Source organism: Rhagoletis pomonella, unplaced genomic scaffold, assembly GCF_013731165.1.
Source record: "Rhagoletis pomonella isolate Grant_MI unplaced genomic scaffold, Rhpom_1.0 Rhpom_scaffold_00007, whole genome shotgun sequence".
NCBI lineage: Eukaryota > Metazoa > Arthropoda > Insecta > Diptera > Tephritidae > Rhagoletis > Rhagoletis pomonella.
In genome coordinates this window covers 50,924,860-50,938,037 of record NW_023458561.1, presented here as the reverse complement: position 1 = coordinate 50,938,037, position 13,178 = coordinate 50,924,860, and the positions used below count along the sequence as shown (strand labels likewise).

At 32.8% G+C, this 13,178-nt stretch overlaps 1 protein-coding gene across 1 annotated transcript in view; it reads right to left on the bottom strand.

Moving 5' to 3' along the window:
* Positions 1-3,891: 3,891 nt before the first annotated feature.
* The window catches only part of LOC118743879 (muscle M-line assembly protein unc-89-like), a 13,143-nt gene continuing 3,856 nt past the window's right edge, over positions 3,892-13,178 (bottom strand). The window contains exon 4 of the mRNA XM_036476641.1: positions 3,892-3,921. Within this exon, the coding sequence (XP_036332534.1) occupies positions 3,892-3,921 (30 nt within the window). The remainder of the gene's footprint in view (positions 3,922-13,178) is intronic.

The following is a 13,178-nucleotide window of genomic DNA, read 5'->3' as shown; positions in this document are numbered from 1 at the left end:
GAAATGCCTGCCAGTGACCCCATTAACACAGCTGGGCCTGCAATTGTGATTCCGTCTTCTTCCACAGAGTGCGGGGCATTCGCCCAAGCTCGCGTGCTTTTCTGCCTCAACAGGGCAATGGCTGTGGCCAAATCCCTTCTGATCAACTTGTGGAGACCTTTTCACCGTTTCCCGTGAAATTTCGGCCACACAAATTTCTTATATTTGCAAGTGATGAGACTAGCCCACCTGTTACTTGCTTGACCTACATATATGTTGGTTCCTTGAAATGATCTAGCTGGTGTCAAGCGGCATGCGTAAACACCTACATGACTGCGCAAGTGGAACGGATGTGCCCTCTCTTCCAAGTGCGTCTCCCTTTTCGTTGCCTGGTATGTTGCCCCAGCACCCATATCAAGTGATGAGGAATTCAAAGAATTATCGCTTATTCACGGATCGAAAGGCTTATAAGTCACTCATCGTGCCCGTGCTGGTATATGGCGCAGAAGCATGTTGACAATGACAACATCCGATGAGGCGGCTCTTGGAGTGTTTGAGAGAAAGATTTTGCGGAAGATTTACGGGCCTTTACGCGTTGGCGACGGTGAGTACCGCCGACGATGGAACAATGAGCTGTATGAGCTTTACAATGATATGGACATAGTGCAGCGAATTAAAATACAGCAACTCCGCTGGCTTGGCCATGTCGTTCGAATGGACACCAACGCTCCAGCTCTGAAAGTATTCAACCCGGAACCCGCTGGTTGTAGCAGAAGAAGAGGGAGGCCCCCACTGCGATGGAAAGATCAGGTGGAGAAGGACTTGGCTTCACTTGGCGTTTCCAATTGGCGTCAGTTGGCACAGAGGAGAAACGATTGGCGTGCTTTGCTGGCCTCGGCCAAAATCGCTTAGGCGGTTACAGCACCAAAAAAGAAAAAGAAAAAAGAAAGGCTTTACCTCAATTACCTCAAATTAAGCCGACTGATCTTTTGAGAGTTAATAGTAGGGCAGAGTTCGGTCTGAATTTTTTGAAGATAACAAAATTAACAAATATTAACCGAGTATCCGGATTTTCAAAAAAAAAAATAATAATAATAAATATACAACTGTTTATACATAAATATTAATAAAGCGTTGTATAGTTTATTTTTCAATTAAATAGAACAATTTTACGAACTGTTTCAAATATCCGGATAACAAAATAAACGGATTAAAATGTCCGGATAAGAAAATTATTAAGCCGATATCCGAATATCCGAATTTTCTCCATAGTGACGAATACCGAAATGGATATCCGGATAAGGGATAATGCCAGCACTAGGTAATGGCACTGTAGAATTTTGAAAAAAACACATTTTTTTGTTGTTAAAACTATGCCTTAGTACTCGTATTATTTAAACAGTAGTTGTGTTCGTTTAAAAAATGTCCAGTAACCTGCCAGTAACTTAATTTTCTAACCACAGCTTACCAGAAATGTACGAAAATACTAGATTTTAATTATATAGTTTTATTTTGGCAGTTTCAACGTTAATAATAATAAAAAAAGTTGTGTGTGGAATCCACGCCCAACTGAAGTGAAACTTCTTCTTATCACTTCTTATAGGAGTACTTTAAAATCTTAATCTAAATCTTGATTTCGATCTCAATCCGAATCTCAAACTCAACATCAATCTGAAACTCAATCTGAGTCTGAATCTTAATATTAATCTTAGTTTTAATTTTTATTTTAATCCTAAATTTTAGTCTTAATCTTAATCCTAATCTTAGTCTTAAATTTAATCCTAATCTTAAATCTTAACCTAAATCATAATCTCAATCTTAGTATAAATCTTAGTCTTAAACTTAAACTTAATCTTGAGCTTACCAGCGTCATCTCCTCTCTTGAAATAAAAGCCCAACGATCGTGATCTTTTTTTTTTGTTACATCGATGTTTGAATTTATTGCTATAACAAAAATAGAGGCATCTAAAATTTTAGGCCACCTCTAAACGGCAAATGGTTTTTATGAGAAGCTGTTTCAAGGCAGAAATACGCTCAAAGGTTTGCCAATGTCTGGACAACCGCTGTTAGAAAATTTTTTCTAATTTAGATCTTGCTCGGACCACGGATCGAACCCAGGGGCTTTGGAGTGGTAGTATGCCTCTCTAACGACTCAGCCACAGCGGTCGCCTACATATATATAAGCCTAAATACTGTCTCGTGCTAGAGTAATTATCGACTGTACCTCTAGTAGCAGTTACTGCCATGAAACAAACTACAGTCATCTGGAAGCATAAATGTGGTATATATAGAGTACACCCTAGAGAGAACTCCTCAACTTATCCTCCTTAAAGCTTTGAACGGTTCGTAAAAAAGTTTCTTGGTCTTCGCTTTCATCTTCTGTATCGCATGCACTTCTTTGAAGATACGTGAGTGGAGAATAAATTCGAAGTCGAGGCATTTAACAATAAGAGCAGCTCTAATAACCTAACCTAACATTGGGCAAAAATGCAGGGAAGGAACTACACTTAACTTTATTTTCTATTTATTCGAAATATCTAAATAACTTGATTTAATATTTTAAAAGGAGTAAAGTATTTTAATATCGTTATTGAAAGACTAATGACTTCCATTTGTTGCATTATGGCTATAGACAGAAGGAAAACTCTGGACAATTTTTCGATATTTTTCACCTAAAAACATCTTGAAATTAGTATTAAAAAAAAAAAAAATAACAAATACATGCCACACTACGCACATAAATACTCTTCCAGCTACTAAACCGTCCGTCCAAATGTTTATTTAACGTAGCGCTCATTATTTGCGCGTGTTTGTATAAATATTTATTTATGTATTTGAAAATTTGTTACACAATCGTAAATATTTATTTAGCGATGCAGTTGCAGTTTCGACTCTTTCCGCTTATTTTAAAATTTATTTTTAAATATTTTAGGTTTGTGTGTACTTAATAAAATTTTTTAATTCTTTTGTATATACTTCCAGATCCCCGGGGCTTTCCTCACGAAGGCGTGCAAACAGAAAAGCCGCCACCGAAACTTTCATTTAGCGAAAATTCGAGTTCGCTGGTACGTTGCGTACCGAACGAAAGAGCGACATTCTTCGTAAAAATCGACTGTGACGAAGACTCCGATTTGTTGCCATTAAAATTTGAATGGTGAGTATGAGTTATACTGTGAGTATATACTATGAGTGAGTGAAAAAAGGTTAGAAAAGTCGAAGAAGGAAGGAGGGTGCGTTCAAAATTGTATGTGAAATATTTATTGAAAAGGAAACTAAATATTTCTCTATGGCTACTCTCACGAGATTAATTTAGATCGTCATCTGCGTCGTGCGGTTTTGTTGCTTTTTCAATTGCTGTGGCATTATTTCTTGGCCATTTTCCAGTGCTTAATTCACAACACAGACGCACACTCGAAGATAAGAACGATGAGAGTGGTGGCTAAAATGAACGCTCAGCGAACTAACTACATATTAGCAAAACGATCTGCAGCGGCGCGCCAACAATTCTCTGTGGGACACATTTCTGACAACGTTCTTAAACTTGCCAGTGGTAGTGGCGTTGGTGAGAGCACCCCATTGCCGCAAGGAGTAAACCTTTGTAGGCTTGTTTGAGGTGACCGGAAAGAGCGCTGCTTCCGAAATTATGCACATTAGCGTGCTAATGACTGGGTGTGTGCGTTTCTCGGAGAGCTCTAACAAGTGACACCATAATGATCTACATATGTCACAGGCAATGGGGCGAATTTTTGAGCAACACAAAATGGCAAAAGTGTTGCTTTGAAGAAAATTTTCTTGCACAAAATTGTGGCGCTTATGTGTGTGGGGGAGTGTATTTCGACTATAGTGCCAAGGCATGAGCAAAAGCCCTGCTCATCGGTGTTCTCGTTAGTCCTACTTTGTCGATCGTCACGTTCAGAGATAAACGCTCGGATTGCCGTTGCCCTAAGTGGTCAATTTAGAAAGTAAAAAAAAAAAAAAATAATTTTATTGAGGAAGTGTTGCTTTGTGAATACATAAAAAACAACATACATACATAGGTGTTTAATAAATCTTTGTGTGTACAAATGTGCTAACATATGTACGCTTAGGGTAGAAGTGTTAAAGCCATAAATATGCGGCAAGGATTGAAAAACAAAAAAAAAAAATGAAATTTTCGTTGCGATCTACTTATATTTTTAAGCCAAAAATATAGTAAAATTGTGTGTGAATAGTTCGACATGCAGTTTCATGTAGATTAAAATTTGTGAAACATTAAATGTATGTAATTTTTATTGCTAAGACCGAAAATAATTGAAATTTTTAAAGTTGTGCAACAAATGTTACGAAAGCAGAAATTATTTGAACCATCTAAAATGGTTGGAAGCAATTACACAAAAGTAAAATAAAATAAAAATTAAAAACTTATGCAAAATTTGGGTACACAAGCGCTGCATATTAAAATCTAAATACCAGAATATTAAAAAAATAGTATTTTCGGGCGAAATACTTACATATGCAGAAAAAAACCTAAGTATGTAATATTTTGTTTTCAAAGCTGAGGTGATGAAAGTTATTTTATAACTTAAAAAAGCTAACTTAAAATGTGAAAGTAGAAATATACTAAAGTGAATGGCTGAATAAATGTGGGACTTGCAAACCAAAAAAAGGAGCATACAAATAAATAACTAAAAATACCTAAAAATTAATAGTTAAAATACGTATAACTAAAAACAACAAACAACTTTTCAGTAATACATTTTTTAGTTTCTTTAAAAAAGCGAAAAATTAAAAAAAAACAAAAAAATATTTTGTAACTATTCAACGAAAAAACACACAAAAAAAGAAAATCCATGCACTAAAAAATTATAAAAAAGAATTTATTGGAATAAGTTTTTCGCCTACTAAAAACAAATTTACAGAGAAGTTTATTAAAATTTTGCAAAGATTTCAACGAAAAAATGCTCGAATTTTTTTATGTTTAACTAAGTAATAAAAACGCAAAACTAAATTACAAATATTCGAAAAAATCACCGTTGAAATATATATATAATATAACCAGATTTAATATGTGTACCAAATTTGGGAGAATTCATTTTCAAAAATTTTCTGAAAATCTAATTTCTCTCCAAACATTGTTCCGAATTTAAATTTTGGGTAACTTTGCTTCAGTCGTTATTGATATCTTGCAGGCATTGCTTGTTCCTAAATACCGTTACTTGGGAGGTTACTGTGGTTTGCGTCCGATTCCAAAACTTTTTAAATTTTTTTCTAGTATTAGGTCCAATCCTGTCTTCTCCGGACTAAAACTAGTAAAACTTTCAAAAAATAAAAATTCGCTCAGAGCAGGAGTGTAAAACTGACGTACGGGATCGCAACTATTACTAAACGAAAGCTCCATATCAAGTTTTAGAAAAATTGACTTATCTATCTTTATTCCTTACACTGGTTTCATCTGAGACAGTACATTTGATCTCGGATACGGAAGTTCTGAGTGAATACTCCTTTTCGAATCACAGGTAAATTCAATCATTTTTGGACAAATGCGTCCTCCAAGCAAACTCTGCACGAATCTGAGGAGTACGAACTGGAATCTGTACTGCATAAATCTTCTCGGAACACTCACTGATGCACCAAAAACAAAATTTGTGCAGTTGGCGGATTCGCTCGATGAGCTTGTCCAAGTTTTCAGTTCTGCGTGCAGAGATGCTCTTGAAAGCGCTTGTCCGCTAAGATGTCAGAAAGGCAAAGGAAAACCCCTTTGGTGGGTGGCGGTGCTTTCTGAGTTAGGGGCGTCGAGGAGACAATTATTCCACAGCGTCCGCAGGAGTAAGCTACCTTATGATTGGAAACTTAATAAGGTTTAACTGGGAATCTACAAGTCCGACATCGGAAATGTCCACTTTCCTTTGACTAGTCCCCAAAATTAGTTAAGCACTTCTATATTGATGCACCAAGGGCTTGAGAAATGTTTCTTACCTGCCTCCTTTACGAATGTAGACAAAATTTGCAAAACTTGCATTGCTCGATACCCGGGTATCTAGAGCTCTAGTAGGAAGTATTTTAACTGTAGATGATTTTATATGCCTGATTTTGCTTTTATACACCTATTTTTTTGATAATTTTAAGAAATTATTTTTGTAAAAAGTTATTTAAAGTTTTCTAAATCTTAGGGCTTGTAGCCAAAAATAAAAAAAAACGGCATGGGTTTTTAATATTGAAATCTAAAAATTAAAAAAATTTTAATGAACACTTCTTTTGTTTGTAATGTAGAAAATATGTGCAAAGAAAAAAAAAAACAAAACAATAAAATATGTATACCTGAAGGGCTTATTTCCAATTTGGACAAGTTAACATGGGTTAATATAAAAAAAACCAAAGCTCTTAATTAAGAAAATATTACATTTAATAAAAGAATCGGTTTTAAAATCATACAAAAATAAATAAGACTCAACAATTTTAAATGCCGTCTTCTTTTGTTTTGAAATGTTTTATTGTTTTAAGATAAAAAGTAAAGTTGTTAAGAAAAAAGTTTAAAGACGAAAAAATGTTAACTAAAACGCTTGAAAAGAAATAGAGATATTGCAAAAAGCTCCGATAAACATTAAAAACGCGTAAATTTTCGCAATTCACATTACACTTTCACACATACAAGTTTGTCTATTCCTGCACTTGGATGATCTCAACAATATTGCCCTATTTTTTCTTCTCTCCGTTGCGGCTCTTGCCCCAAATATTCCTGCTCCACACTTGCACTAAATATAAATAGATGCCTGCAATTTTGTGTGCTTTCAGCTTCCCAGCTGCCACCAACGTCGACGCATTGCACATCATCGCAGCAACCAGGCTGCATGCCGACCGCGGCATTCACCCCACCCGAAAATGTTCATCTCCATATGTATGACTGACTGCTGGTGTTTTTTTGGAACTGTAATGGATTGAAATGTACATTTTTTTTTCCAACATTTCGCAACATTTTTACGAGCGCAAATTACGTAATGAAATTTTTCGTTTACCGCGCGCGACAATGCTTTTTCTTGGCTGTAGTAGTTGTTTACTGTTTGTTTGTTCTTTTGCTTGCTTCCGATTGTTGTCTTTCTTTAGTGATGGCATCGGAATTTGTGTCTACTCGCGTCAACGATGAAAAATTATGTACTCTTGTCTTTTGGTTGCTGCAACGCAATGGCAGCGAAAAACTTTTGCAATGTATTTTATTTTAAATAAAAACAAGCAAATTTCTAAACAATTCAAAATAAAAGAGAATATACCAGAAAAGTTGAATAGAAATCTACTTTACAATCAATATAAATAAATAAGTTAGATAAAAGCTAAACAGAAGCAAGAATGTATGTATGCACATTAGACTGCATCACCCCCTATAAGAAAAAATCTGTATTGTTTTTTCTTAGGAATTATAAAATCTTTTATATTTTAAGGCTTGCACCAAAATATTTCGGAAAAATATTAAGATTTATGTGAGCTGGACCGATTTGAAAATACTTCCAAAAATTGCGTTTTTTATGAATAAAAATAATTTTTTTGAAGTATTTTTTTAAAAAATCAATGACAAAATGACAAAACAGTTTGAGCTAAAAAAATTAGCTTAAAAAAAGTTAAAAATAAACTTTTCAACGGAATCATAACAATACGATTTTTGATGATGTTTTTGAACTTTCTTCAAAGATTGGTAAAAGATAAACTTGAATAACTCAGCTAAAACTGTACCGATTTAGACTTATGTAGTATCATTAGAAAGATATTTTCTAGAAAAGTATGCAAAGTTTGAAAGAGAAAGGTAAGATAAACGTCATTCCGGATTGAATGAAGATGTCTCAACATTTGAAAAAGGAAAAATTGGCAGGTGAATGAGTCTTTTATGCAAAGAAATAAAAAGGGTGAGAAAATACCTTTCCATTGATACCTGAGCCTAAATCGGTAGAGTTTTGGCCCAGTTATTCGAGTTTTTCCTGAACCAAACTTTGAAAAAAGTTAAAAAACAGCACACAAAAATCTCATTATTATGATTCAGCTGAATTTTTTTTTAATATTTTTATGCGAATTTTTTAAGTTTAAACAGTTTTGTCATCTGAGGGATTTTTTTTTTCAAAAAATCTTTTAAGAAACTATTTTAATTAAAAAAACTGCATTTTTGGACGTATTTTCAAATCGGTCCAGCTCATGTAAATCTTAATATTTTTCCGAAATATTGTGGAGGAAGTTGTCTAATATAATAAATTTTTTAATCCCGTCCGAAAAACCGAAACCTTTTTTTGGTAATGCAGTCTAATGTATATATATATATATATGTATATAGATAAATACATACATACACATTCCGTATGTACATACATATGTATGAAAGAAAATAATATCGTGTTGGCGCAAAAATTTATTATAAACTAGAAAACAAATCGAATATTAGTGAATTTTTGCGTTGGCATTGACAGTGACGGCAGGAGTTGCATTCGCACAGATGTGACTCTGGGCCGAATATAGATTGCCAATTATTATACAATTTTCACTTCTAAATTGTTTAGTTGTTTTAGATATTTAATGCTGACGTGCTGGCGTTTGTTTTATGCTCACAACAATTGTATTGTATTTTTTGCCTTTAAAGATGTAAATGTTTCAAACAAAATGTGCAGAAATAAAGATGGTTTTCAAATGTTTTGTTACAATTCTCAGCTGAAATCAAAAATTGATTAATTGATTAATTGAAAGTCGATTAATTAATTAATCAAAGAATAATTATTTTTGATTAATCAAAATGAATAATTTTCCGATTAATTACATATCGATTAACCAGAATCTAATTAATTTAATTAATCAGCAAACTGATTAATCTTAACCCGATTAACCAGAAATCAGAGTAATTGCTGTCTGAGTCAGCATTTCTGAAATGGGCCACTTCAATTATGTGATATTTTATTTCCAATCAGCAGTGGTATTTTTTCATAGCTATTGACATTGCAAACAAATGTATAACTTTGATTTTACAAAAAAATATTTTCGCTACTTCAAAATTCAATCACATACGATCTAATTGACCGATTTTGACAATTCAACTGTCATTTTCATTATTATTAAAAACTCTTCAAGGACATAGACGTTTTTTAAGGATACATTTTTATAAAATTGTTGGTAAAAATATAAAAATAATAGTTTTCTCCACCACTTTTTCACACAGAAAAAAAACCACATATTCCAAATTTGTCTCCCTAAAATATTCCGTTGAGAAAAAAAGGGATTGCAATGTGGAAACCCGTTATTTTTAGATGAAGGCTGACGCGCAATGCAACGAGCGCGTTCGGACTTATTTTGGTCAAGTGCGTCTGAAATCAGCGTACCCTCACCGTTTTATTTATTTTCATGTGACACAGTTAAAAATAAACAGAGGTAGATTTAAGTAAACAAGTAATTTTTAAGCAAAAACCAACACCGACTTCAATTCTTAAATAAAAATTTAAGATAATGGTAAATTAGTATGGGAATACCAGTGAGGCAACACCTTTCCTATTAAAAAAGGATTATAGAAATCGGGTTACGTGGCCCAAAGTTATGCGTAACACATATATAAAAAAAAAATATTCCGACGAATTCATAATTTTCTCCTTTTTGTGAAGTCGGTTAAAATTATAGTTTTTCAATTCATTTATTGAACATATATCTATAAATTATATTCAGAAAACATAGGAACTCATTAGGATGAAAATCTTTGCATATATTGCGGAAAATTTTCAGCGCCAATACGTTTGTACGTCACTCTATGTGGAGTATATTTATTTTATCTTTAAATACAACAAACGAGTTCCTTTGTATACGTATGTACTTGTTTGGCATTTTATTTTTATGAATAATAATTTGTACATACAAACTTACATATAAAAAAATTTTAGATTTAAAATAATTTTTTTTTTAGTAAACAGTAATTACACAGGATTTGATTAATCAGAATTATGATTAATTAAAAAATTGATTAACCGATTAATCGCACATCTCTAAATTTTACCATTTCAAGATTATCAATTTCACGTGAATCTTATGAAAAACGTAAAATTAATACTTATTTTCACTTTAGCTAAAATGTAAATTAACTTCCTGAATCGCTTTTATGAAAAACTCTCATTTTTTTCCAATTTTTAATCGAGCTAGCGTTTTTTAGTGCAAATTCTTTGCACACACGAACAAGAGTGTCAACTGCTGTTGAGCTGAATGTAATTTTAACGTGATAAATTGATATGACAATGTAATACATGAAAATGTTAATTTAATAGTTTGCATATCCGCTTAACGTGAAATCTGTTGTTTTGATTATTTTTAATGCTAATATTGCATTTTTGGCGAAATATAAAATTGATAATGCGAAATGTTAATTTTACATGAGACTTTTCTTTCGGTGTAGGAATTAGTGTTTAAAATTATTTTCTGCAAAAAATAGGGTCGTAGTTGGAAAACTAAAAAATCTATATACATAACTGCCTTTTTTCTTGTAGTTTGTTTGGATTACGTAGGTCCATACTCGTATATACATTACGGTGGTCCAAAAAGAGTAAAGTCGGATTTTTTATGCTCACACCCCTAGGATTGTTCTATGACGAAAAAATATACCCCTATTTCTTATTTTGAAATAAAAAAAATGTTTAGAGATCGCTCAAAGCGCTCAAAGTTTTCCATATATTTTATATGATAAAAAACAAGTTTTCATAAAAATGGCATGGAATTCTTCAAAATCAATATTTTTCAATCGGTTGTCTTTAGAAGAGTTCCAATAATAATACCCCATTGTTTATTTGACCATTTTTTAATATTCACGACTTTTTATTGGTGCCCCGATTGCATTTTTTTGGGGTTTTTTACGGACCAATAAATTAAAGTTACTATAAAAAAATTAAATAATCGATAACAGAATTGATAGCAATATCGATAACAAAACCGATAAAAATATCGATTATTATATCGATAAGTCCCGAGAATCCCGACAATCTCTAAAATCCCAGATTGAGTCTCTGTGTCTCTATCGATATCATTTTCTCTATAATTACCTTTGTTTTAATCTTTCTTCCTCTATCTTCATCTTTACTTTTATCGGTATCCTCATCTTCATCTTTTTCTTTATACTTATCTTTGTTTTTACTTTTGTTTATCATTTATGTTTGTAATTTTCTTCATCTACATATTTCCCCTCACCTTTGCCCTTATATACATAAGTAAAGTGTTTAAATTTACCTTGGTCTTCAGTTTTGCCTTTATCTTTACGCACCTTTGTATTTGTTTTTATTTTTATTTATTTTTACCTTTGCCTTTATCCTTTTCTTTATCTATGTACGCACTCACCTTTACTTTCATTCATTTGCATTGGTCTTTTTCCAAGTGTTATTCTTTAACCTTTTATTAGCAAGCTTTTGTTAAATTAATAACATACATTCAAGCAGCACTTGTTTCCGTCCCACCCATTTCCGTTGCACCATTTCCATGTGCAATTTCCGTTGAATTTGCCAATTTACTCCCAACCAACCAACCGCTGCTAAAGAAATTTCACTTCAAAAATAGTGGTATATTTTTCGACATAAAACAATCCTAGGGAGAGAGAGCATTGAGATTCCGACTATACTTTGCTATACATGCATTTTTGGACCACCATAATGTATATAGTATGCAGGTATGATATAAATACGAGCATAGCTATTTCCAAATAAACAAAGCATATACCAAAGCCTTTTCCGGCATCTTAATATTCATAGGTAATAAATTTTTATTTGAAAGCAATGTGCAAATAAGTATTTATTTGCATTCACAGAACTAATGGGTTTTTCTGGAAGGTGTCAAATTAAAGTAAATATTTACATAATGAGTGGGTTACCATTTTTTTTGCCTTTTGAAGCTGGAGATATATGATAACAAAATGACAATGTATGTTCAATTTTTCTTTATGCTCCAATTTTCTCTTTGAAGTCCATGTTAAATCCGAGAAAATACTTACTTACTTGAGTCACACATATTATAAAAAAATTTATAATAAAAATATTTTGAATTCTTACCCCGACCACAACCGCTAAAGTAAACAGCCGCCGCATAGTGATCCAAAACTGGAATTTGCTGTAGTTCAGAGTCTAAATTTTTCAACCGGTTTTATAATTTTTTTTTATAATGAAATTTCGCTGTTATAGTCAAAATGAGAGAATTTTCAATAGGATATCTGTCAAAAAAGGTGCAACTAATTTTAGAGCCAATCAAATTTAGAAGAGGCTCATTAATCCCGGCTTTTGAATTTTAATTTATTTATATAAATTTTTTTGTGCAAAGTGCACAGATAGCAGCAATTCTGAAGAAAATCGATTTTCCTATTCCTGTTAGGCTCCCTTTTTCCGTTCAACCAAAATCGACCCGTATAAATGGCAATTCATCCGTAAAATATAAATGTTTTGGCTAGTCGATTTTCCAGTCGGCAGAAACCGACCCGTGTAAAGGCAGCTTTAATACATAATAAAAACTCGAAAATAATTTTAGGATTCCCGCAAAAGGAAATTTACAATACTAATTAAAAAAAAAAAAACAAATTTCACAAAATCTAAAAAAAAAAAATATTTTGAAGTTTTAGAAAAATGCCGGGCATGCAGTTATAAAATTTTTGTCCATTTTTTCCTTATGATTAAAGTGTGTCCGCACAGAAATTTAAATCAACGCGAATTCTCGCTCCTTCAAACTTGCACTTTATTACACTAAAATTTATTGGGCTGTCGAACTTCATACCTGCAATTTTTATAAATATTCTGAACAAAATAAAGTTTTGGTGATTTTTTTTTAACCGACTTCCAACAAAAGAGGAGGTTATCAGTTCGTCGGAATATTTTTTTTTATGTATGTTACCGCATAACTTTGGACCACGTCAACCGATTTCGATCATTCTTTTTGCATCGGAAAGGTAGTGTCTCAGAGGTGTTCCCATACTAATCTCAAGTCAAAGTTCTTACACTACATGACTGTGCTTCATTTTGGTTTCTTGTTAGAAAGAAATTCAAAAAATCTTGTTGAATTGTGCAAGTGGCGTGAAGGGCACAGCGTGACCGCGATTCATTGAGTAGAGCCTTCGCAACGCGTTCAAGAAAGAAAAAAAAAAACGGAAAATTGTCGGCTATTGCTGTCGATGCCACAGCGGCAGTTTTAGTTAGCTCATTTTGTTGTTATCATTTATTTTTATTTCTATTATTATTATTTCTCTTTTT